Below are 26,821 nucleotides of genomic sequence, written 5' to 3'. Positions count from 1 at the left end.
GTTCTACATTGTAGAATAATATTTAAGACAGAAGACGGCCCTATTTGGTAAAAGACCATGTCCATATTATGGCAAGAACAGCACAAATAAGCAAAGAGAAACAAAAGTCCATCATTACTGTAAGACATGAAGGTCAGTCAATCTGGAACGTTTCAAGAATTTTGGAAAGGAAGACCCAGAGTTACCTCTGCTGCAGAGGATAAGTTCATTAGAGTTAACTGCACCTCAGATTGCAGCCCAAATAAATACTTCAAGTAACAGACACATCTCAACATCAACTGTTCAGAGGAGACTGTGTGAATCAGGCCTTCACGGTCAAATTACAGAAAAGAAACCACTACTCAAATCAAATCAAATCAAATTTATTTATATAGCCCTTCGTACATCAGCTGATATCTCAAAGTGCTGTACAGAAACCCAGCCTAAAACCCCAAACAGCAAGCAATGCAGGTGGAGAAGCACGGTGGCTAGGAAAAACTCCCTAGAAAGGCCAATACCTAGGAAGAAACCTAGAGAGGAACCAGGCTATGTGGGGTGGCCAGTCCTCTTCTGGCTGTGCCGGGTGGAGATTATAACAGAACATGGTCAAGATGTTCAATGTTCATAAATGACCAGCATGGTCGAATAATAATAAGGCAGAACAGTTGAAACTAGAGCAGCAGCACAGTCAGGTGGAAGTTGAAACTGGAGCAGCAGCATGGCCAGGTAGACTGGGGACAGCAAGGAGTCATCATGTCAGGTAGTCCTGGGGCATGGTCCTAGGGCTCAGGTCAGTTGAAACTGGAACAGCAGCATGGCCAGGTGGACTGGGGACAGCAAGGAGTCATCATGTCAGGTAGTCCTGGGGCATGGTCCTAGGGCTCAGGTCCTCCGAGAGAGAGAAAGAAAGAGAGAAGGAGAGAATTAGAGAACGCACACTTAGATTCACACAGGACACCGAATAGGACAGGAGAAGTAGGACAGGAGAAATAGGACAGGAGAAGATATAACAAACTGACCCCAGCCCCCCGACACATAAACTACTGCAGCATAAATACTGGAGGCTGAGACAGGAGGGGTCAGGTGACACTGTGGCCCCATCCGAGGACACCCCCGGACAGGGCCAAACAGGAAGGATATAACCCCACCCACTTTGCCAAAGCACAGCCCCCACACCACTAGAGGGATATCTTCAACCACCAACTTACCATCCTGAGACAAGGCTGAGTATAGCCCACAAAGATCTCCGCCACGGCACAACCCAAGGGGGTCCTACTAAAGGACACCAATAAGGAAGAGACTTGCTTGGGCCAAGAAACATGAGCAATGGACCTTACACCGGTGGAAATCTGTCCTTTGGCCTGATGAGTCCAAATTGGAGAATTTTGGTTAAAAAATGTCTTTGTGAGATGCAGAGTAGGTGAACGGATGATCTCCGCATGTGTGGTTCCCACTGTTAAGCATGGAGGAGGAGGTGTGATTGTGTGGGGGTGCTTTGCTGGTGACACTGTCTGTGATTTATTTGGAATTCAAGGCACACTTAACCAGCATGGCTACCACAGCATTCTGCAGCGATATGCCATCCTATCTGGTTTGCGCTTAGTGGGAGTATCATTTGTTTTTCAACAGGACAATGATCCAACACACCTCCAGGCTGTGTAAGGGCTATTTGACCAAGGAGAGTGATGGAGTTCTGCATCAGATGACCTGGCATCCACAATCACCCAACCTCAACCCAATTGAGATGGTTTGGGAAGAGTTGGACCGCAGAGTGAAGGAAAAGCAGCCAACAAGTGCTCAGCATATGTGGGAGCTCCTTCAAGACAGTTGGAAAAGCATTCCTCATGAAGCAGGTTGAGAGAATGCCAAGAGTGTGCAAAGCTGTCATCAAGGCAAAGGGTGGCTACTTTGAAGAATCTCACTTTTTTGGTTACTTCATGATTCGGTATGTGTTATTTTATAGTGTTGATGTCTTCACTATTATTCTACAATATAGAAAATAGTACAAATAAAGAAAAACCCTTGAATGAGAAGGTGTGTCCAAACTGTTGACTGGTACTGTATGTTTCAATTGAAAACGTTTAGTGTTGGCTTGCTTGGCTGTGCTGGATTGCTGATTGCTGATTGGGGTCCTAACACCAACTACGGTTTTTACTCATCTCTATCAGACCATTGATTGTTCAATGTTCTTCTCCCTCCCCAGGTCAGGAGAAGCCCTCGGAGCAGGAGACCAATGAGACGAAGGCCCCAGAGACCATCAACCGCTACGGAAGCATCAACTCCCTGGACTCCACAGCCTCATCGGGCATCGGGAGCTACAGTACACAGATGTCAGGGACAGACAACCCAGAGCAGTTTGAGGTTCTCAAACAACAGAAGGAGATCATCGAGCAGGGCATCGACCTGTAAGCCAGACTAGTGCTGCTATACTGTATACCTGAATATATTCACCTTATCCTGTATAGACAGCTAAATATATTCACCTTATCCTGTATAGACAGCTGAATATATTCACCTTATCCTGTATAGACAGCTGAATATATTCACCTTATCCTGTATAGACAGCTGAATATATTCACCTTATCCTGTATAGACAGCTGAATATATTCACCTTATCCTGTATAGACAGCTGAATATATTCACCTTATCCTGTATAGACAGCTGAATATATTCACCTTATCCTGTATAGACAGCTGAATATATTCACCTTATCCTGTATAGACAGCTGAATATATTAATCTTATCCTGTATAGACAGCTGAATATATTCACCTTATCCTGTATAGACAGCTGAATATATTCACCTTATCCTGTATAGACAGCTGAATATATTCATCTTATCCTGTATAGACAGCTGAATATATTCACCTTATCCTGTATAGACAGCTGAATATATTAATCTTATCCTGTATAGACAGCTGAATATATTCACCTTATCCTGTATAGACAGCTGAATATATTCACCTTATCCTGTATAGACAGCTGAATATATTCATCTTATCCTGTATAGACAGCTGAATATATTCACACCCAGGGGTGCACAACTCAAGTCCTTCTAGTGAGGGAAGTTGTCCTGTTTGTTGTCCTAGGTTTAATTTCTCCCTGGCACTTAATGTATCAATTAATGCCATTGATTACACCTGCAATGCCGTGCTTCTACACCTGCATTGCTTGCTGTTTGGGGTTTTAGGCTGGGTTTCTGTACATCACTTTGAGATATCAGCTGATGTACGAAGGGCTATATAAATAAATTGGATTTGATTTGATTAATTTGCCAATTATGAATGAGTTAGTTAATGTAATTAGGACAACATATAAATTATAGACTATGGCTCTGGAAGGCAACTTCCTTCTCCACCTTAGTAAGCATACTGTAGTAAGCATACTGTAGTAAGCATACTGTAGTAAGCATACTGTAGTAAGCATACTGTAGCACTGTCTCTGTTCTCTGCTCCGTGGTCAGGTTCAACAAGAAACCAAAGAGGGGTGTCCAGTACCTCCAGGAGCAAGGTATGCTGGGAACCACCCCGGAGGACCTCGCTCAGTTCCTGCACCAGGAGGAGAGGCTGGACTCGGTAAAGAACCTTTTTAAATCTGTTTAACCAATCTACTTCAGTTATCTGCATTTCATTTGACTTGTGTGGATCCAAATAATCCCACTCTACCTCATTCAGCTCTGTGCTCTCTGAACCTTTCACCTTTTAACCTGTCCATTGTGATTTACTAGTGTAGAGTGGTTGTTGCGAATGTAACAGCTAATAGGGGATCTGGGTGGTAAATACACGAATACCCATTCTAGCTCATTAATCTCTGGGTTTACACAGTTCTCTCTCTCATCCGGCCTCCACACAGCTGCAGGCCCAGAGCAGAACACATCCATCCCATAGAAACACCAAGGCTCTTAGCTCCTAATGCTGAACTGCCAGCATTATCATCCCACTCCAAGAGGATTCCTACGTCCTCCACCGAGCGCACATCAATTTAGATTTTAACGAGTGAAGCACTCTCCCGGTTGATTGGCTGGCCTCGGGGGGGTTCGGTTCGGTGATAATCGGCACTAAAGTGTGTTCATAACATCTGCTTTGGAACAAGAGGCCCTCAAACAGATAGCCAGAGAGACTAGTCTGACAGCACTGGGAGAGAACATAGTCCTTTCCTCTCAGTTGGCTGTGCTTCTGAGGGAAAGGAGATGCTTGTTAGGACAATATGTGTTAATTGGCTTCCAATGTGTAGCACATGCATTAAAGAGTCAAGCGAGTAAGCTGTTTTTCTATAACACTCAATATCTATTGATTGAACTCAATGTCATTGCATCGACCTCTTCCCTTTCTCTGCCCCCTCGCTCTCTCTTTCTCTTTCTCTCTCTCTCTCTCTCTCTCTCTCTCTCTCTCTGTCTCTCTCTCTCGGTCTCTGTCTCTGTCTCTCTCTCGCTCTCTGTCTCTCTCTTGCTCTCTCTCACATCCTACCTCTCAGACTCAGGTGGGCGAGTTCCTGGGGGACAATGATCGCTTCAATAAAGAGGTCATGTATGCCTACGTGGACCAGATGGACTTCCAAGGCAAGGACTTTGTCTACGCTCTCAGAACGTTCCTCGAGGGCTTCCGTCTCCCGGGAGAGGCTCAGAAGATTGACAGGCTCATGGAGAAATTCGCTGCGAGATACTTAGAATGCAACCAGGGGTGAGTGTGGAGTGGAGTGTACTAGTCTTGGTATTGTGGATTTGTAGACTTAGAAGAAGACTTCATTTGTGATGTCAAGCACATTCAAGGACATTGAATGCCAGGAGTCAGATTGCTCTCTATTATCAAGTCAGTGCATTCACTAAATATCTGTGTTGTCTCGCACAAATGCATCAATTCTTTATTCAGCTCTATGTTTATCCTCTTTTCTCTCTTTCTCTCCTTCCTCTCTCCTTCCTCTCTCCTCTCTCTCTCCTCTCTCTCTCCTCTCTTCAGGCAAACTGAGTTTGCGAGTGCAGACACTGCGTACGTCCTTGCCTACTCAATCATTATGTTGACAACAGACCTTCATAGTCCGCAGGTAAGACCGCAGCCGGAGACAGTTTCTGGGAAGATGAACTGACAGAAACAATCACCTCAGCTGCGTTTAGCAGACATTTATCCATGGCAGACACACATGGAAAGCAATGCTAGCTGATGCAGACAGATAAACAGACAAATAGGCCGGCGGAGAGAGACGGACAGACTGGCAGGCAGACAGACAGGCAAATATGCATTCAGACAGGCAGACAAATAGGCCGGCGGAGAGAGATGGACAGACATGCAGGCAGACAGACAGGCAAATACGCATTCAGACAGGCAGACAAATAGGCTGGCGGAGAGAGACGGACAGACATGCTGGCAGACAGACAGGGTATGGTTATGGTAATACATCTCATATTTAACTTTTCAAAGGTGAAGAACAAGATGACTAAAGAGCAATACATCAAGATGAACAGAGGGATCAACGACAGCAAGGATCTACCGGAGGAATATCTGTCTGCCATCTACGACGAGATCGCAGGGAAGAAGATCGCTATGAAGGAGACCAAGGAAATTACTCTGAAATCCAACAAGCACAGTGCGTATCTCTGTTCCTCTGTGTCTGCCAGCACAACTGTGTCATTACAGACTGAAATTGAGCGTGTCAAATATGATTTTGTTCAGACGTCAAGATGTGAAATGCCTATTTTGTGGCGTAATGGATCTTTCTCAAGTAATCAGCTTTAGATGTATCCGACGAGAGTCATCTGATATCTTTGTGGAGATCATAGAATTCTCATAACAATCAAAGAGATATAAAGGGGATTAAGATATAGTTTGATTAGATTGTATTACTGATCTGTGGAAAAGTTTGAGATAGTCTCTGTTGTTCAATGAGAAAGTTTATGAGTGGATTATTTTCAGTTATAAACTGGGGGGTTCGAACCCTGAATGCTGATTGGCTGAAAGCTGTGGTATATCAGACCGTATACCACGGGTATGACAAAACATGTATTTTTACTGCTCTAATTACGTTGGTAACCAGTTTATAACAGCAATAAGGCACCTCGGGGGGTTGTGATATATGACAAATATACCACGGCTAAGGGCTGTATCCAGGCACTCCGCGTTGCGTCATGCTTAAGAACAGCCCTTAGCCGTGGTATATTGGCCATATACCACACCCCCTTGGGCCTTATTGCTTTTGTTCAAGTGTCTTCCTCTCATCTCCTCTATGATATGCACTGATCTGAAAATATAGGCAAAAGCTAAGTGGAGGAAGCCTTTAATCTGATCCTGGTTCAGGTGTAGCCAAAAGAAGCAGAGACTGTTTGTTGATGTTTTGGCTTTACCTTTGTTCCTGGATCAGGTGTGGCCAGTGAGAAGCAGAGGCGGCTGCTGTATAATGTAGAGATGGAGCAGATGGCTAAGACAGCCAAGGCCCTGATGGAGGCTGTCAGTCACGTCCAGGCTCCCTTCACCAGCGCCACACACTTGGAGCATGTCAGACCCATGTTCAAGCTGGCCTGGACCCCGTTCCTAGCAGCCTTCAGTGTGGGCCTCCAGGACTGTGACGACACTGAGGTGGCTTTTCTCTGTCTGGAGGGAATACGCTTTGCCATCCGGATAGCCTGCATCTTCACCATACAGGTAATCTAGTTAGCACGCTAACACTGTATGTGTTCAAATGGTGTGTTTCCCAAATATTATTGTATTGTATTTCTTACGTTTTTTTGGCAGGGACAATGTACCACAACACATACAGTGGGGAGAACAAGTATTTGATACACTGCTGATGTTGCAGGTTTTCCTACTTACAAAGCTTGTAGAGGTCTGTAATTTTTATCATAGGTACACTTCAACTGTGAGAGACGGAATCTAAAACAAAAATCCAGAAAATCACATTGTATGATTTTTAGGGTAATTAATTAGCATTTTATTGCATGACATAAGTATTTGATCACCTACCAACCAGTAAGAATTCCGGCTCTCACAGACCTGTTAGTTTTTCTTTAAGAACCCTCCTGTTCTCCACTCATTACCTGTATTAACTGCACCTGTTTGAACTCGTTACCTGTATAAAAGACACCTGTCCACACACTCAATCAAACAGACTCCAACCTCTCCACAATGGCCAAGACCAGAGAGCTGTGTAAGGACATCAGGGACCTGCACAAGGCTGGGATGGGCCACAGGACAATAGGCAAGCATCTTGGTGAGAAGGCAACAACTGTTGGCGCAATTATTAGAAAATGGAAGAAGTTCAAGATGACGGTCAATCACCCTCGGTCTGGGGCTCCATGCAAGATCTCACCCTGTGGGGCATCAATGATCATGAGGAAGGAGAGGGATCAGCCCAGAACTACACGGCAGGACCTGGTCAATGACCTGAAGAGAGCTGGGACCACAGTCTCAAAGAAAACCATTAGTAACATACTACGCCATCATGGATTAAAATCCTACAGCGCACGCAAGGTCCCCCTGCTCAAGTCAGCACATGTCCAGGCCAGTCTGAAGTTTGCCAATGACCATCTGGATGATCCAGAGGAGGAATGGGAGAAGGTCATGTGGTCTGATGAGACAAAAATAGAGCTTTTTAGTCTAAACTCCACTCGCCGTGTTTGGAGGAAGAAGAAGGATGAGTACAACCCCAAGAACACCTTCCCAACCGTGAAGCATGGAGGTGGAAACATAATTCTTTGGGGATGCTTTTCTGCAAAGGGGACAGGACGACTGCACCGTATTGAGGGGAGGATGGATGGGGCCATTTATCGCGAGATCTTGGCCATCAACCTCCTTCCCTCAGTAAGCATTGAAGATGGGTCGTGGCTGGGTCTTCCAGCATGACAACGACCCGAAACACACAGCCAGGGCAACTAAGGAGTGGCTCCGTTAGAAGCATCTCAAGGTCCTGGAGTGGCCTAGCCAGTCTCCAGACCTGAACCCAATAGAAAATCTTTGGAGGGAGCTGAAAGTCCTTATTGCTCAGTGACAGCCCCGAAACCTGAATGATCTGGAGAAGGTCTGTATGGAGGATTGGGCCAAAATCCCTGCTGCAGTGTGTGCAAACCTGGTGAAGAAATACAGTAAACGTATGATCTCTGTAATTGCAAACAAAGGTTTCTGTACCAAATATTAAGTTCTGCTTTTCTGATGTATCAAATACTTATGTCATGCAATAAAATGCAAATGAATTACTTAAAAATCATACAATGTGATTTTCTGGATTTTTATTTTAGATTCCGTCTCGCACAGTTGAAGTGTACCTATGATAAAAATTACAGACCTCTACATGCTTTGTAAGTAGGAAAACCTGCAAAATTGGCAGTGTATCAAATACTTGTTCTCCCCACTGTACATCCCAGAGTATAAGAAGTGATGCGTTGGACCACATTTGGCTGACAGCTCATTTACATTCGCCAGGCAGCTGAACATATAAACATGACCACATTATGTACAAACAGACATTTAAACCCATTGATCTTATGACATACAGACACTTCAACAGAAATCAAATAAAAACTGCACATAGCCCACTTATTATACTTATTTAGATTATACGGGTTTGTGTCTTTGTATGTCTCGGCATGATCTAAAAGTTTATGGAGAGAGTAAAGCAGTACTCCTCACTCTCTCTCTCTCTCTCTCTCACTCACTCACTCACTCACTCACTCACTCACTCACTCACTCACTCACTCACTCACTCACTCACTCACACACACACACACACACACACACACACACACACACACACACACACACACACACACACACACACACACACACACACACACTCTCACACACACACACAGCTGGAGCGGGATGCGTACATCCAGGCCCTGGCACGGTTTACCCTGCTCACAGCCAGCTCTGGCATCACTGAGATGAAGCAGAAGAACATCGACACCATCAAGACTCTCATCACCGTCGCCCACACAGACGGAAACTACCTGGGCACCTCCTGGCACGAGGTCTGGACCCGCTGCCCACTTTTCATCTCATTTTTCAGTCTAGTAATCAGTAGTAGCTGTTATAGTATCTCTGTCAGTATTGCTGTCCTACGTTATATTGTATAATTTTGTCTCCATTTTGTTTATTTTGATGTGGAACCGATGTGATAAGTATGTTTCTCTGTCAACTAATTAAGACTAATGAGTAGATATATCTGTGCAAATGAATGAATAAATAAGTGAATGTATGGGTGCCCCCCACCCCCCTACAGATAATGAAGTGTATCAGTCAGTTGGAGCTGGCCCAGCTGATCGGGACGGGGGTTAAGGCCAGGTACATCTCAGGGACGGTTCGGGGGAAAGAGGGCTTCATCACCAGCACCAAGGAGCAGAGTAACGACGAATACCTGGGCCTGGGTCAGTGCTTATCCCTTTAATACATGTTTTGGTTATAAACTGGTTAAATAAACGGTAGTTAACAAGCAGGTGATGTGCTTGATGCTGGAGATGCTTGGTAACATGCTTGATGCTGGAGATGCTTGGTAACATGCTTGACTCTGGATATGCTTGGTAACATGCTTGACTCTGGAGATACTTGGTAACATGCTTGACTCTGGAGATGCTTGGTAACATGCTTGACTCTGGAGATGCTTGGTAACATGCTTGACTGTGGAGATGCTTGGTAACATGCTTGACTCTGGAGATGCTTGGTAACATGCTTGACTCTGGAGACGCTTGGTAACATGCTTGACTCTGGAGATGCTTGGTAACATGCTTGACTCTGGAGACGCTTGGTAACATGCTTGACTCTGGAGATGCTTGGTAACATGCTTGACTGTGGAGATGCTTGGTAACATGCTTGACTGTGGAGATGCTTGGAAACATGCCTGACTCTGGAGATGCTTGGTAACAAGCTTGACTCTGGAGATGCTTGGTAACATGCCTGACTCTGGAGATGCTTGGTAACAAGCTTGACTCTGGAGATGCTTGATAACATGCTTGACTCTGGAGATGCTTGGTAACATGCTTGACTCTGGAGATGTGACTGACTGTCCTGTGGTCCACAGCAGGTGGGACAGTAGACCGGAAGCAGATCCTCAGTATCCAGGAGTCCATAGGAGAGACCAGCTCCCAGAGTGTGGTGGTGGCTGTAGACAGGTAGTTACTGTAGTAGTCTCTTATAGATCCTGCTGTATTACCACTGACTGCTTTGGGGTCTTAACTCTGCCATTGTTCTATCATGTGAATAAATGTACTGTAAATGTTTTAAATATGATTGATTCTGTTCTTGCAGAATATTCACAGGTTCTACCAGACTGGATGGTAATGCAATTGGTGAGTGTTCTAAATCGGAACCGAATTCAATTACAGTGTTTGATCACATCCTTACCCGATGTGGATGTATTGGCATTGTACCATGGCTGTCCTGATGGTAGACTAACACTGGTTTCTCTGTGTTCTCAGTGGACTTTGTGCGCTGGCTGTGTGCTGTGTCTATGGATGAGCTGGCCTCGCCCACACACCCCCGCATGTTCAGCCTGCAGAAGATAGTGGAGATCTCCTACTACAACATGGGACGTATCAGACTGCAGTGGTCCAGGATCTGGGAGGTCATTGGAGACCACTTCAACAAGGTGGACATCTTGGGATTTATTTCTCTGCTTAAAGCAGGGGTACACAACTCTGGTTGTCAGGGACAGCTGTTTTTTTCCCCTCCGCATTAATTGATCAATTCATGTTGTTGGCTAGATCAGTGTTTCCCAACTCCAGTCCTCCAGTACCCCCTAACAGAACATGTTTTTGTTGTATCCCCCCGGACAAGCACGCCTGACTCAACTTGTCAAGTAATCATCAAGCCCTAAATTAGTTGAATCAGCTGTGTTTGTCCGGGGCTACAACAAACATGTGTTCTGTTAGGGGGTACTGGAGGACCGGAGTTGGGAAAACACTGGGCTTGAAAGTCCACACGCCTGATTAACCAGGTGTTAATCAGTCTTTGTAACATTGCCCTCAGCAACACATAGCTTAAAGAATCTAATCTAAGGGCTTTAGTACTTCACTGATTTCTGCTGTGTTTCTGAAGTGCTGCATATCTTATTTTGCAAGTCATGTTTCTGACTGGGGTCTAGTTTATCAGAGAACACACAAAGTGATTTGGAGAGGACAGAAGTGTTAAAATTGAAACTGCAGTAAAAGTGCAGTAACTGCAGTAAAAGTGCAGTAACTGCAGTCAACTGTGGTATTTTGGACGCAGTAGTTGCAGAATAACTGCAGTTACACTGCAAAATTACTGCAGTAAGTAAAGTGGGGTAGAGATGTTAAACTTCTTTCTGTCTATATGTTCAGGTTGGATGTAACCCCAACGAGGACGTGGCTATCTTTGCTGTGGATTCTCTCCGGCAGCTGTCCATGAAGTTTCTAGAGAAGGGAGAGCTGGCGAACTTCAGATTCCAGAAGGACTTTCTGAGGCCTTTTGAGCACATCATGAAAAAGAACAGGTACAGGAACAGGATGTTGCCTTAAACGTTATTCCTGATTGACTCCTGTGATTCAATCAGGTTCAAGCATTTCGCTACACCCGCAATAACATCTGCTAAACACGTGTATGTGACCAATAACATTTGATTTGAGTGTGTTTGTGTGCACGTGTTTAGCATAATTGCATGAATATGCTTGTGGTTGTGCTTGCTTAGGTGCGTGTATGGTGGTACATGTACACACAAGCTGGTTGCCTAGGCACTTGGCTGTGGTAGTCTGGCGTCACAAGGTCGGTATTGTATTTTACCTCTGTGGTTCACATTTCAGCACCTATCTCACTTTGCGCTGCAGTCAGCCAGTCTCCCTGTACTCCCTTACGGAAAAACGCACACTCATTTTGCGTGATCACATGTGAAGTGTTCCAAAAACACATGTGAAATCTGGTCTTTCTGTAAGGGCTGAGTCACTGCTCTGTGTCAAACACCCACCCAGCTCTCTGAGGAGAGTCAGAACTAGGGCTGTGGCTGTCACGAAACTTTGCCAGTCAGTGATTGTCAAGCAAATAACTGTCGGTCTCACAGTAATTGTCCGTTAATTAACAAACACATTTAGCATCTCCTGGCTTCCACACACAGTCTACAAGCCACTGATGCAGACCTTTGGAACATCTACATTTGACAAAGTCTAATAAATCCATGTTATATAGCCTACACCACAATAAATCCATTATTTTAGACAGGTCTAAAGAAGCATGATATGAAGAAAATGTAGTCTCTTTCAGAAGAACAGAATAGCATACTCTGAGTTGTCCTGATATGGCTATGCCTGTAACGATGTCCGCTGAGAGTCAGGAAGCAAGTTCAGGGAGTGAATAGATTTAACAGATAAATGAACAAAACAAGAAACACAAACAGGCCACCGACATGAAACAGGAACAATGACGACTGGGGAAGAAACCAAAGGAAGTGACACATAAAGGGCAGGTAATCAAGGAGGTGATGGAGTCCAGGTGAATGTCATTATGCGCCTAACGCTGGTGACAGGTGTGCATCTTAATGAGCAGCCTGGTGACCTAGAGGCCGGAGAGGGCCCACACGTGACAGTACCCCCTCCCTGACCCGTGTCTCTAGCCGCAGGACGCCAACCAAGATCACGATCCCGGGGATCAGGAGCGGACACCTCTGCTAAGGCGCTGGAACCTGTCGATCCGGCTGAGGCGCAGGAGCATGACGACCTAGAGCACCGGAGAGAGAGCATACGTGACAGTACACCCTCCCAGGCGCATTGGGCTCCAGCCGGGGGACGCCAACCATAGGGACGATCCCCGGGATCCGGAGCAGACCGGCCGTCTCCGCTGAGTCGCAGAAACCTGAGGAACCAGCTGAGGAGTGAACCTGATGAGCCGGCTGAGACCTCCCCGGTTGCCTCGACTGAGGCAAGGGAACCTGTTCCACCAGCTTCGGCATGGAAGCCTATCGAACCGGCTGAGGCCTCCCAGGTAGCTCCGGTTTTGACACCCGGACCCGACATCACTTCCAAAAACCCCACAAAAAAACACTTCCCTTTGGTGAATCATCATTCTGTAACGATGTCCGCTGAGAGTCAGGAAGCAAGTTCAGGGAGTGAATACATTTAATTAATAAATGAGCAAAACAAGAAACACAAACAGCGCACCGACATGAAACAGGAACAGGAACAATGACGACTGGGGAAGAAACCAAAGGGAGTGTCATAAAGGGCAGGTAATCAAGGAGGTGATGGAGTCCAGGTGAGTGTCATTATGCGCCTTACGCTGGTGACAGGTGTGCGCCCTAACGAGCCGTCTGGTGACCTAGAGGCCGGAGAAGGAACACACATGACTGCCAAATGGTTGTGGGCTACACTAGTTCATTTAGCATACAATATTTGCTTAGAATTCCATGGCATTCTTTTATAGTATGAAGAATACAATTGAACAAAGCTGAATAAAATATTAATATTTTCTCCAAATGATTGGAGGGAGTGTACACATGTGGCTATTCTGTGTTGTGCGGTTAACAAAGAAATAGGTACTCCTATATGCTTAATTTAGAGTTGTTAATATAACTTTAGTTGTTCTACAAATGTTGGGCTAATGTTTTGATGTGTAATACATTGTTAGGCTGCATGATGAGACTCTAATGATGATTTGAAAAAAGGCATGAGCTCTGCTTTGTTTTTTTGTACACACTTCATTAGTTTCTCATTCACAATTTGACAAGCACTTGATAAAGTCTTGAATTTCACGGCAGCATCCCCTTTGTGGCCGTAATGAACCCTAAAAAAATCCATGCTTCTTGCGGCCAGTGGTGTCCTTCTCCTGTCACTTGATCGGGTCTTTCTCACAGGCTACAAGTGAAGACAGACACATCGGGGACACAACTGCACACGTCCTTATCCAATTCCGAAGTGCGTATTGAAGATATTGGAAGAACTGTCCATCCACATTTACTTTTCGTCAGCCAACAAGTGAACAACAAAATCACTAGCCTATGTCGATCTACTATCCCCCATTGTACAAAAGTTGACCTATTCTGTGCGAGAAATAAATGTTCCCAACATAGTCTGGGCAGTTGTGGGATGCAATATATCCCAAATTAATTAATACAACCACTAGCATCAAAAAAACTTTGACGCAATATGGCCGACGCAACAGATCAGAACATTTAGCTTAAAATGCTGATAAACTATTAGGCTATTTCTTCACATTATAAGGGCAGCAATGCGCACATGCAGTAGCCTTTAAGCGTGAATGTTCCATTAGCTGAAAACACCATTATCAAAAGTGACTGCAAATGAGATTATGCATGAATGCTATAAATTTAAAGGTGCATTGAGGTGTGTGTCTATGATTCTAAAAAGTCGCCAAAAAAAAGGGAGTTTCTTATGATGGGCATCATTCAGAAGTGATAATATATCATTCAGAAGTGATAAGCTCTTTTGTCACCCAGCTGACTATTCTTGATTTAATCTTGTCATTACAAATACTAAATAATATATATGTGTGAAATTTGATTTGATTTAGAATGGACCATTAGCATGCACCTGTTTCGAAGAAATTTGCATTGATGTCAGAGTGATTAGAGGGACAATAGAGTGCTGAGTACCAGGAAGTTAGAAGGCTTTGTAGGCTACTAATGACCAGCAGCAGCATCAGAGCTTGGAGAAGCCTAATTACCGTGACTAAATGGTCACATGGAATTTGACTGCCTTCATGACTCGTGACCGATGGTGTGGCGGTTATACGGTCACCGCAACATCCCTAGTCAGATCTAACCCGAGATGGAGATTGTGATTTTATATAATATCTCTTCTTGGTTTTGAGCACTAGAATTGCACTCTGGCAACTAAATCAAAGACAACAGAGTTGAAGTTGTGACACAGATGCAGTTGATTCAAATTGGAGTTAAAGGCTGTTTTCATTGATGTGAAGGAACACTACCAGTCCCAAATCCAACCACTGGTTTACTGTGAGAAGAGTGTAACAGCTCAGAGGAAGTGGCAGGGAGCCACGTAAAGCCACGGACGCCCTGTGGTGCTGTGTGTTCATTAGACTCAGTGTGTGAGAGTACTTTTGTGCAGAGGCTGGTCCTCTCTCATTCTTCAAAGCACCCGGAAAAATAGACCAGCTCTTTGCTATGACAACAGTCACTGTCGGAAACCAGTATGTCACAACATCCAAAAGGGGGAAAATGAGAAGGGCTGAATAAAGGGCTGTAGCAGGGGTACTTGTACTTTGACTGCTACTGCAGTATTGATGATCCTCCTCATAGTCCAACGTTCTTTCACATACAGTATAACCCATATGTCCTCCTCCTGCTCCTCCAGATCTCCAACGATCAGGGACATGGTGGTGCGCTGCATAGCCCAGATGGTCAACTCACAGGCGGGGAACATCCGGTCGGGCTGGAAGAACATCTTCTCAGTGTTCCACCTGGCTGCCTCGGACCAGGATGAGAGCATCGTAGAGCTGGCATTCCAGACCACGGGGCACATCTCCAGTGAGTTACTAACACACAAACACCTCGGGCTAAGAACTTTCATATCTGATCTGTTCTGTCTCTATCTTATAATATGTTATTTTCAATATGATGGTTTCACTGTTAGATTAATATTTAATCCTCAAGTTGTTTATTTTAGTATTTTTGATGACAGGGCCATGGAATGTAATTCTGATTGACAGATCAGTTAACTTTAGTCATCAGAATCCAATTTGATCCATTTCCTCTGATCTTCATCTGTTCTTCTCTCAGCGAATGTATTTGAGAAGCACTTCCCAGCCACCATAGACTCCTTCCAGGATGCAGTCAAGTGTCTGTCTGAGTTTGCCTGCAACGCCTCCTTCCCGGATACCAGCATGGAGGCCATCCGCCTCATCCGACACTGCGCCAAATACGTCTCTGACAGGCCCCAGGTCAGTTACAAACAAACACTGGACTGGGTTTATTACCAGGTTTCATAGTTAAGACCTGAACCCAAATCAGTCATTGCTGAACATCAAATGGTACTGCCCATAGTTGTTCATGTTAGACCATGACTGGTCCCCAAACATTCATATTTTTCTTGTGACTTACCAGCTAAACATTGTAAGTCACTCTGGATAATAGTATCTCCCAAATTAGAGATATATCTGTGTATATACAAAAATAATAATAATGTTTTACCTGTATTCCACCTAAAAGGAAGCGATTACCAAACCTTCCATAACAAAGCCATCACCTACAGAGATATGAACCTAGAGAAGAGTCCCTTAAGCAAGCTGGTCCTGGGGCTCTGTTCACAAACACAAACAGAGCCCCAGGACAGCAACACAATTAGACCCAAACAAATCATGAGAAAACAAAAAGATAATTACTTGACACATTGGAAAGAATTAAGAAAAAAACAGAGCAAACTAGAATGCTATTTGGCCTTAAACAGAGAGTACACAGTGGCATAGTACCTGACCACTGTGACTGTATATATACACTACCAGTCAAAAGTTTGGACACACCTACTCATTCCAGGGTTTTTCTTTATTTTTACTATTTTCTACATTGCAGAATAATAGTGGGGACATCAAAACTATTAAATAACACATATGGATTCATGTAGTAACCAAAAAAGTGTTTAACAAATCAAAATATATTTTATATTTGAGATTCTTCAAAGTAGCCACCGGGCATTAATGACAGCTTTGCATATGAAAATGTACCATGTTAGAAAATATGGTGCTTACTGCCAGTACTTTTCCCCAAGGTCTCTTGTCTCTACCCTCCAGCCCCACTGCCTGCTTTCTGTTTGTTTGTGTGGGGGTGGACAAGAGGAGAGGAGGGGATTAGGTGTGTGTGTGTGTGTGTGTGTGTGTGTGTGTGTGTGTGTGTGTGTGTGTGTGTGTGTGTGTGTGTGTGTGTGTGTGTGTGTGTGTGTGTGTGTGTGTGTGTGTGTGTGTGTGTGTGTGTGTGTGTGTGTGTGTGTGGGCGCATGGGCAGTGGGGTAAATTCAGGGAAAGCCTCCAGTGAACCGTACATACGGCTTAGACTGTTAAAACGTTAGTGTTTGTCGGCATGTCCGTGTATGTGTGTGTCATCTCCGGGCATGGTGGTAAGCAATCCTGTTTTCTCTCTGGCAGGCGTTCAAAGACTACACCAGTGATGATATGAATGTAGTCCCAGAGGACCGGGTGTGGGTGAGAGGGTGGTTCCCCATCCTCTTTGAGCTGTCCTGCATCATCAACAGGTGTAAACTGGACGTCAGGACCAGGTGAGAAGAGTTTCAGTCCTGTGCCATCCTAGATGGGAATATTAAGTCTGAACTGATGGTAAGGGTGTACTGTTGAGTAAATGTGTGTGTGTGTGTGTCAGGGGTCTGACGGTGATGTTTGAGGTGATGAAGACCTATGGACACACCTTCGAGAAACACTGGTGGCAGGATCTGTTCAGGATCGTCTTCAGGATCTTTGACAACATGAAGCTGCCTGAGCAGCAAACTGAGGCAAGTCTCTACATCCCAAATACCCATTCATCAAAGACCCAGCTTTATCTCCTGTGTAACCAATGCCTATTTCCATATGTACACCATTGGTTCCACAATTTACAGCACCAATCCCTGGGTACAACTAGTATCCAGTACCAATTGCTACAATGACTAGATTATGCCCAGAGGCACTGGTGTAACCGTTGTAACCCTTCTGTGGTGTTTTGGTCTGCCAGAAAGCAGAGTGGATGACGACGACCTGTAACCACGCACTTTACGCCATCTCTGACGTGTTCACGCAGTACTTTGAGTCTCTCAGTGATGTCCTGCTGGATGACATTCTGGCACAGCTGTACTGGTGTGTTCAGCAAGGTGAGGACAGACAGCCACCTTCGGTCCTGGGTTTATACTGAGTACACCTCCATTCAGTCCTGGGTTTATACTGAGTACACCTCCATTCAGTCCTGGGTTTATACTGAGTACACCTCCATTCAGTCCTGGGTTTATACTGAGTACACCTCCATTCAGTCCTGGGTTTATACTGAGTACACCTCCATTCAGTCCTGGGTTTACCTCCATCCCTCTTTCTTGTGCATATTTCCTCTCCTTTTTTCTTTAAGGAGTGGGTAATTTTTGGGTTGACTGGATAAGATGTAGGTAGAGAGTATAGATAGAGAGTGTAGTGAAATAGCAGTAGGATGGATTTGAACCCATGTGATCCAGATGCGTATGGACTGCTAAACCAGCAGTCCCTCACTTATTCTCTCCACTCTCTCTTTTCTTGACTCCTCCTCTCCCTCTCGGCCTAGATAATGAGCAGTTGGCCCGGTCAGGCACCAACTGTCTGGAGAACGTGGTCATCCTGAATGGAGAGAAGTTTACTCCGGAGACCTGGGACAAGACCTGTAACTGCATGCTGGACATCTTCAAGACCACCATCCCACACGCGTAAGATACTGATGCAGACTTTATTCATATTGCTGAGATTCATCTGGGAATATTGCCTGTGATGATTGTGTTATTGATGACCATAGTGATAGTAAACATGGAGAGCACCAAGTCATATTTTTTTATAAAAAATAAAAATCCTTTATTTAACTAGGCAAGTCAGCTAAGAACAAATTCTTATTTTCAATGACGGCCTAGGAACGGTGGGTTAACTTCAGGGGCAGAACGACAGATGTATTTTTCCTTGTCAGCTCAGGGATTCAATCTTGCAACCTTTCGGTTACTAGTCCAACGCTCTAACCACTAGGCTACCTGCCGCCCCAGTATAAACTTCATATGAAGAAACATCCAATAAGAAGGGACGGGAGAGGTGGTATTTAATGGCCGTGGTCACTTCTACCATTGTTTAGTTAACAGAGTGATATCTGACTGTCTGTGTATGGTATTACACTGTCATGCTGTGTAAAAGTAGAGTAGCACTGTCCTGTCACATATCGTACCTCTCTGCCCTCTTGTCAGGCTGTTGACATGGAGACCAGCAGGAGCAGAGGGAGATCCCATGACACCACAGGACATATCAGACAGACAGCTGGTATGTTTCAAACCCTGACTGTACTGTAGGTCTTCCAGTCAGTCTGGTGTATCTCTTATGCCAGATTAGACCGTACAGCAACGTAACCCAGTACCATGCAGACAAAATAACTTCTGCCCATGTGCCCTCAGGACTCAATTTCCCAGAAGTCCGTGGACATCCAATCCCATTCCGAGGACCAGCATTCCATCAACAGCGCAGAGAGGGTTGCCATGGAGACCCGGCGGCAGAGTCAGTACAGCACAGGCATTTATGAGGATGGCCCCAGAAACAGGACCCCAATAAGTTAGTGTCTCTCTCACTTTTACCACTTTTACGCCTTGTGCAACTGGAGTGTTTTTCAACCTTATGCTCATTATTTGTGTGTGTGTGTGTGTTCCACAGAGATCCAGGAGCAGCGGTTATTCTCAGCCTTGCTCATTAAGTGTGTGGTGCAGTTGGAGCTGATCCAGACCATAGACAACATGGTCTTCTTCCCTGCGACCAGCAGGAAGGAGGATGCTGAGAACCTGGCTGCTGCACAGGTAACGGCTCACTCCCTCTGTGGAGGATGAGAGGGATCACTGCTTCAGAACTTTGGGGAAGGACACATTTCTTGCTAAAATGTTTGTTTTTGCCAGATTAATTTTCAATGGTTTGGCTGGATGGACTGATCATTGAAAATGTTGAATGTATCTACTGCAGCGTTTCCCAAACCCGGGCCTAAGGGTTGCAAGTTTAGGTTTTTGTCCTAGCACTACACAGCTGATTCCAATAATCAACTCATTATCAAGCTATGATTATTTGAATCGTGCTAGGGCAAAAAACAAAACGTGCAGCCCTTGGGGTCCCCAGCTCAAAGTTTGGGAAACACTGATGTACTATACAGTGGGGCAAAAAAGTATTTAGTCAGCCACCAATTGTGCAAGTTCTCCCACTTAAAAAGATGAGAGAGGCCTGTAATTTTCATCATAGGTACACATCAACTATGACAGACAAAATGAGGGAATAAAGAACAGAAAATCACATTGTAGGATTTTTTATGAATTTATTTGCAAATGATGGTGGAAAATAAGTATTTGGTCAATAACAAAAGTTTATCTCAATACTTTGTTATATACCCTTTGTTGGCAATGACAGAGGTCGAACATTTTCTGTAAGTCTTCACAAGGTTTTCACACACTGTTGCTGGTATTTTGGCCCATTCCTCCATGTAGATCTCCTCTAGAGTAGTGATGTTTTGGGGCTGTTGCTGGGCAACACGGACTTTCAACTCCCTCCAAAAATGTTCTATGGGGTTGAGATCTGGAGACTGGCTAGGCCACTCCAGGACCTTGAAATGCTTCTTACGAAGCCACTCCTTTATTGCCCGGGCGGTGTGTTTGGGATCATTGTCATGCTGAAAGACCCAGCCACGTTTCATCTTCAATGCCCTTGCTGATGGAAGGAGGTTTTCACTCAAAATCTCACGATACTCGTCGTGTTTGGAGGACAAAGAATGCTGAGTTGCATCCAAAGAACACCATACCTACTGTGAAGCATGGGGGTGGAAACATCATGCTTTTGGGCTGTTTTCCTTTACACGGATCAGTCGTCCTGGTCCCTTTGCAGAAAAACAGCCCCAAAGCATGATGTTTCCACCCCCATGCTTTACAGTAGGTATGGTGTTCTTTGGATGCAACTCAGCATTCTTTGTCCTCCAAACACGACGAGTTGAGTTTTACCAAAAAGTTATATTTTGGTTTCATCTGACCATATGACATTCTCCCAATCTTCTTCTGGGTCATCCAAATGCTCTCTAGCAAACTTCAGACGGGCCTGGACATGTACTGGCTTAAGCAGGGGGACACGTCTGGCACTGCAGGATTTGAGTCCCTGGCGGCGTAGTGTGTTACTGATGCAGGTCTACAATTTTGTTTCTGGTGTCCTTTGACAGCTCTTTGGTCTTGGCCATAGTGGAGTTTGGAGTGTGACTGTTTGAGGTTGTGGACAGGTGTCTTTTATACTGATAACAAGTTAAAACCGGTGCCATTAATACAGGTAACGAGTGGAGGACAGAGGAGCCTCTTAAAGAAGAAGTTACAGGTCTGTGAGAGCCAGAAATCTTGCTTGTTTGTAGGTGACCAAATACTTATTTTCCACCATAATTTGCAAATAAATTCATAAAAAATCCTACAATGTGATTTTCTGGAATTTTTTTTCTCATTTTGTCTGTCATAGTTGAACCTATGACATAGTTGAACCTATGTACCTATCATGAAAATTACAGGCTTCTCTCATCTTTTTAAGTGGGAGAACTTTCACAATTGGTGGCTGACTAAATACTTTTTTGCCCCACTGTATGTTCTTATTGTAGTAGTTGTTATGGAAGGAGGAATCTATTGACAACAAAAAAGTGAGAAGGCTCTATGTGTTTGGTTGTCGAAAGGTTGTCTAATGGTTGTGTTTGGTTGTCGAAAGGTTGTCTAATGGTTGTGTTTGGTTGTCGAAAGGTTGTCTAATGGTTGTGTATGTATGTGTTTGGTTGTCGAAAGGTTGTCTAATGGTTGTGTATGTATGTGTTTGGTTGTCTAATGGTTGTGTATGTATGTGTTGGTTGTCTAATGGTTGTGTATGTATGTGTTTGGTTGTCTAATGGTTGTGTATGTATGTGTTGGTTGTCTAATGGTTGTGTATGTATGTGTTGGTTGTCTAATGGTTGTGTATGTATGTGTTTGGTTGTCTAATGGTTGTGTATGTATGTGTTTGGTTGTGTATGTATGTGTTTGGTTGTCTAATGGTTGTGTATGTATGTGTTGGTTGTCTAATGGTTGTGTATATATGTGTTGGTTGTCTAATGATTGTGTATGTATGTGTTGATTGTCTAATGGTTGTGTATGTATGTGTTGGTTGTCTAATGGTTGTGTATGTATGTGTTGGTCCTCTCCAGAGAGATTCTCTGGACGCAGCAGACGTACTTGTGGAGACCCAGGACCAGGGAATGTACCACTATCTGACCTCAGAACAGCTGTTCAAGCTGCTGGACTGTCTGCTGGAGTCCCACCACTTCGCCAAAGCCTTCAACGCCAACAACGAGCAGAGGACCACTCTCTGGAAGGCAGGTGGGTCACTGCACCAGAACAGAGGCGGTTATACCAGCGTCCATCTATGGCTCTGCAGTGCACCACCCGAGGAATCTGCTAGAATGACATGAAGTAGAAGAGTGATGTTATGAATCTCAAATGCAATTCTTTGAACAATTGGCACAATGTCCCTCGTTTGTACTCCCTAATTATGATGGGCCTCTCTGTGACTGTAACGGGCAGTAACCACTCTCTCTCTCTGTCTGTTCCAGGTTTTAAAGGGAAGTCAAAGCCCAATCTGCTGAAGCAGGAGACCAGCAGTCTGGCGTGTGGCCTGAGGATCCTGTTCCGGATGTACACTGACGACAGCCGTCAGACTGCCTGGGAAGAGGTCCAGAGACAGCTGCTCAAGTAAGGAAGGACCGCCACGCCCCACCACCATATCACTGAATGGCGCCTGTCAAACTAAACAAATGCCCTCTGCAGTTCTTTTCTACTGCTTCCTGCTGTTGTTCTGCTCCTCTCCCTCTCACTAACGAGCCTTTCACCATGTCACGACAATCCCTGATCATCTTCTCACTGCACACACAAACCTCCCTCATGGAGCAGTGTGTGATGGGAGTCATACGGAGGGAATTACTGTATTTTCACATATGTCTGGAGGATGCCCAGAATGTGCTCTCGATTTACAAAAATATTTTATAACTAATTTGCTGCTTTGTTGTGGGTGGAACTCTCTGCAAACATTACTTTTATTGAAATCCTATAAATGGAATGTCTGGGGTATTTAAGAACCAGGCAGCAGGCAGCTATCTACCAGAATAAACAACTTTCATAATTTTTCATGAGGGGGAGCAAGGCCATGTCAGACGCCTGTTATTTATGAAGGGCTGCTTGGAGAGGACAGGATGCTGGGAGAGGACAGGATGCTGGGAGAGGACAGGATGCTGGGAGAGGACAGGATGCTGGGAGAGGACGGGCTGCTGGGAGAGGGCGGGCTGCTGGGAGAGGACGGGCTGCTGGGAGAGGACGGGCTAATGGGAGAGGGCGGGCTGCTGGGAGAGGGCGGGCTGCTGGGAGAGGACGGGCTGCTGGGTGGGGACGGGCTGCTGGGAGAGGACGGGCTGCTGGGAGAGAACGGGCTGCTGGGAAGGGACGGGCTGCTGGGGGAGGACAGGCTGATGGGAGAGGACAGGCTGCTGGGAGAGGACAGGCTGCTGGGAGAGGACAGGCTGCTGGGAGAGGGCAGGCTGCTGGGAGAGGACAGGCTGCTGGGAGAGGGCAGGCATTGATCAGTCCATGTCATTAGAGGGGAGCAGAGTTGAATGGGGGGGTGGGCACGCATCTCGATACGACACCGGTGCTCTGTCCTGACCCTGACCACAGCTGTCCGAGGGACTGAGACAGAGTCACGCCTCTGTTTACTAGGGAATAGAGAAGTCACAGTCGCAGACGCAAAATGGAATTATCCACCAAAGCGAGAGTGGAATTGAAATAAATTGGTCCTGAGAGAGAATGACTGAGTCAGATTGTGTTGATGTATCGCCAACAGTCGATGACTCCCACTCTCTCCACTCATTTAGACAGCCTGTCTAAACGTGACAGCTATCTGAAATGTCTGGAATGGATAGTGGGTATTGTATATGGATCCACAAACAGACAGGATGCCGTTGTTATTACCGAGTCAACACAGTTGTCATCGCCTTGTCTCTTTTAGAGGATAACCAAGTAGCTATCATCTTGTCTCTTTTCGATTCACTTTGTATTAAAGGCAGTGTCTAGATTAGCAGGAAACTTTTAGGTTGTCGGTCTCTATGTGCATTCGTGTGTGAGGGAGAGAGACAGAGAAAGAAGGGGGAGAGAGAGAGAGCCGGAGAGGGAGAGACAAAGGGAACACTCACTGAATTGCACTGTCACAAAGATGCGCAACAAACTGACACACACCACACAAACATAGCATGGCATGCTAGAGGAGACTGCAGCAGCAAACTGACACACACCACACAAACATGGCAGGGCATGCTAGAGGAGACTGCAACAGTACTGCAGGGTTGATTATGGCGGTGTTCTAAAATAACTAAACAGATTTGGGAGGTGACTAGGTCATGGAGTGTAGGGGAACTGGAAGATGGGAAAGAGAGGAGGAGGAGGTGGAGGGATGAAGGGCTGGCAGATGGCGGTTCTGAGGAAAGGTCCAGGGTGAGGGCTAGAGGGAAATGCTGAGGTCATGGCTGCTCCTCTCCCTGTGGCTGGTGTAGTCAACTCATCAAACAATTTCACGTTGGCAGTGAAATAAGTCTGGGTGCTAATTAATTAGTGAATCGCATCTTAATCCTGTGTCACTGAAAAGTTTTCATATGGCAAATGAGTCATGTTGTTATGATCCCTTCTTATTTCCCTCTAGTGTGTGCAGTGAGGCAGTAGCCTACTTCCTGACTCTAACATCAGAGAGCCACAGAGAAGCCTGGACAAACCTGCTCCTCCTCTTCCTCACCAAGGTCCTGAAGATCAGTGATGACAGGGTAAGGATCTCAACCATTAACAACATTGACAGGCCATTGATCTGGTCAGGTCATTGTCAGTGACATGTTCAAGGAGACCTTTGTATGGATATCAATCTGTATGTAGATGTTTTGTCTCTGTCTCTTGGTCCCCAGTTCAAGGCCCATGCGTCCAGGTACTACCCTCTGCTGTGTGAGATCATGCAGATTGATCTTATCCCAGAACTGCGGTCCGTGCTGCGGAAGTTCTACCTACGCATCGGGATCGTGTTCCAGATCGCCCAGCTACCTGACACCTCCCAGCCGGAACAAGAACCAATGCCAGAACCAGGACTGGAAGTTGAGGTGGAGAGAGGGGAGGTGGCTGGAGAGGAAGCCCAGTGATGTTCCACTTGTAGCGGGCTGGCACCGAGACCTCTGGATAGGGAAGCCTGGAACTTGGAAGTCCTCCTCCCCTCTTGCCTTGGGTTTGTCTACAAACCCTTTAGGACTATGGTCTCCCAACCCCCAGGGTACTACAAGGGGTGCATCTGACCAGACTTCACCCCCTCTGGATTTGGCAGTTAACCAGAATCCCCCAGTACAGGAAACTGCCAGGGATCTCTACTGTGAACCTGACTGGTCATGTGACAGGAAATGCCCCCTCATTTCAGAGTAGGTTGAAGTTGCCCCTAGAAACTGATCGAAGGCCAGTTTTTGCATCCCCTTATGGTTAAGGTTAGAATATTGGGAGGTCAAGCTGATCTTAGATCCTATGAGCAACTTCTACCCGAAGCCCCTCATATCACTGGAAGAATGGCTTGGCATTGTGTGAAGATCTGATTCTCCAATTCTACTGACGACTGCAGAATAACTATGATTATACAATTGGCCTACCCACCTTTCTGACTCCGAAGAGTCAAATATATTTCAAAAAGGTACTGCTTCTTGACATGACTGTGTCCTTACAAGCTACTCTTGAGAATGAAATGGATACACATACATCATGCAATGCAAATGACGAATATTCAGTAATGTGAAATGTGACATTCTTACTCAATAATAATTCAGATATTTTCCTGGCTGCACCACTGATGGCTAACGTTAACACCAAGAGCCCTGTGGATTCTAAATTAACTACAGAAATGGCGCTTTGTAATGTAATGTAATCTCATAACACTGGATTTTATTTTGTTCTTTTTTTCTGGATTCTGCTGCACTTGATCTCTTTATTGAAGATTTTTGCTTTTGTGATTATTTATTTTGACTGAACCATCTGTCCTGCAGTTTGTAATTGAACGACGACACGGCAGAAAGTTATGGGTAAATTATTCTATTTGATATGTTCTGAGACTTTAACTGATAGTCGATAAACTGGGACTCCTTCTAAAACTGGAAAAAAGGAGAGCAACTACGGGCCCGTTCAGGAGGTTCCAACGTTCAAGATAGAAATGTAGTGTGTAGATATGACTGTCATATACTACAAGGAATTATCAGCTCTATATACAACATGTCTATCTGCAATGCTTCTGAATAGGCCCCTGGTGTGAGCTGCTTCTGAATCACTGGTCTGTTTCCATGTTTCAAGTTAGTTTCCACTCTGTGTACAAATTTGAATAAATTCATAATATATTTAATATCCTTTTTCTTTTGTTTGGGGACATGCTGTATGTATAAAGTAAATGACGAATAATGTTAACTGTGGTTTAAAAGATGACTTGTGAATGGGACGCATTCCTTGCTCACGGATGTAGAAAACAAAATGTATATGTTACAGCAATGTAAAGTTTTCTATGTTGAAAAAAGACTTCTGTACAACTTTCTGTACAAAACTGGTCATCATCCGACATTTTAATCAGGTTATAGGTCAATAAAGTTTTTGAACTTGATTTGTTCAGCTGTTTTGATTTGATTGGACTATATGGGTCGTTTCACCAATTCCATGCCTTTTTGAGAAGTGTGACTTGGTCCACCCCCCCCCCAAAATAAAAAAACAAGTATTCCCATCTCAAGAGGTTAAATAAGTTACTAATAAAGTAACAGGGTTGATGATTTAATCTTCAAACTGTCATCCTTGATGACTTTAAATGCGTGTGGTTGTATTGTTTTAAATGGTCAAATCTCTTAAATCAGCCATAAATCCCTTCGTGACCAGGGGAATGGAAGCTTGTGTGCAACAGGGAGTGGCAATTGAATGCAAGAAAAAAATATATAGGAACTTGCTGGGTAACAGGTTTGACGTCATGCGCGACCCACTCAGTTTTCCAACACAAAACACCAGAAAATTATTTGACTAGATGTTCAATGTCACTTTTGAAAACAATAGTTAAGGAATAGTTTCACCATATTAAAACTAGAGTTCAGTTCACATAACAGGGTTGACCTTAAAATGAGGGACA

The 26,821-nt window shown here is 44.8% G+C and overlaps 1 protein-coding gene across 4 annotated transcripts in view; it reads left to right on the top strand.

The window, feature by feature from the left end:
- LOC109909644 (brefeldin A-inhibited guanine nucleotide-exchange protein 1) overlaps nucleotides 1–26,311 on the top strand; it is a 97,885-nt gene extending 71,574 nt beyond the window's left edge. For 3 of the 4 annotated variants that reach the window (XM_031796679.1, XM_031796677.1, XM_031796680.1), the window contains 25 exons: nucleotides 2,183–2,384; nucleotides 3,442–3,553; nucleotides 4,452–4,657; nucleotides 4,934–5,018; nucleotides 5,393–5,558; nucleotides 6,330–6,610; nucleotides 8,773–8,931; nucleotides 9,183–9,327; nucleotides 9,978–10,068; nucleotides 10,205–10,245; nucleotides 10,375–10,544; nucleotides 11,257–11,408; nucleotides 15,235–15,407; nucleotides 15,660–15,820; nucleotides 17,018–17,148; nucleotides 17,250–17,379; nucleotides 17,598–17,733; nucleotides 18,171–18,309; nucleotides 18,829–18,901; nucleotides 19,033–19,186; nucleotides 19,286–19,425; nucleotides 21,810–21,981; nucleotides 22,215–22,353; nucleotides 24,347–24,464; nucleotides 24,600–26,311. In XM_031796679.1, the coding sequence (XP_031652539.1) occupies nucleotides 2,183–2,384; nucleotides 3,442–3,553; nucleotides 4,452–4,657; nucleotides 4,934–5,018; nucleotides 5,393–5,558; nucleotides 6,330–6,610; nucleotides 8,773–8,931; nucleotides 9,183–9,327; nucleotides 9,978–10,068; nucleotides 10,205–10,245; nucleotides 10,375–10,544; nucleotides 11,257–11,408; nucleotides 15,235–15,407; nucleotides 15,660–15,820; nucleotides 17,018–17,148; nucleotides 17,250–17,379; nucleotides 17,598–17,733; nucleotides 18,171–18,309; nucleotides 18,829–18,901; nucleotides 19,033–19,186; nucleotides 19,286–19,425; nucleotides 21,810–21,981; nucleotides 22,215–22,353; nucleotides 24,347–24,464; nucleotides 24,600–24,827 (3,704 nt within the window). In that variant the 3' untranslated portion in view covers nucleotides 24,828–26,311. The remainder of the gene's footprint in view (nucleotides 1–2,182; nucleotides 2,385–3,441; nucleotides 3,554–4,451; nucleotides 4,658–4,933; nucleotides 5,019–5,392; nucleotides 5,559–6,329; nucleotides 6,611–8,772; nucleotides 8,932–9,182; nucleotides 9,328–9,977; nucleotides 10,069–10,204; nucleotides 10,246–10,374; nucleotides 10,545–11,256; nucleotides 11,409–15,234; nucleotides 15,408–15,659; nucleotides 15,821–17,017; nucleotides 17,149–17,249; nucleotides 17,380–17,597; nucleotides 17,734–18,170; nucleotides 18,310–18,828; nucleotides 18,902–19,032; nucleotides 19,187–19,285; nucleotides 19,426–21,809; nucleotides 21,982–22,214; nucleotides 22,354–24,346; nucleotides 24,465–24,599) is intronic. The other variant, XM_031796678.1, reaches the window with a different exon arrangement.
- Nucleotides 26,312–26,821: the final 510 nt, after the last annotated feature.

Source organism: Oncorhynchus kisutch, linkage group LG18 (assembly GCF_002021735.2).
Source record: "Oncorhynchus kisutch isolate 150728-3 linkage group LG18, Okis_V2, whole genome shotgun sequence".
NCBI classification, from domain to species: Eukaryota; Metazoa; Chordata; class Actinopteri; order Salmoniformes; family Salmonidae; genus Oncorhynchus; species Oncorhynchus kisutch.
This window is presented reverse-complemented; position numbering and strand designations above follow the sequence as displayed.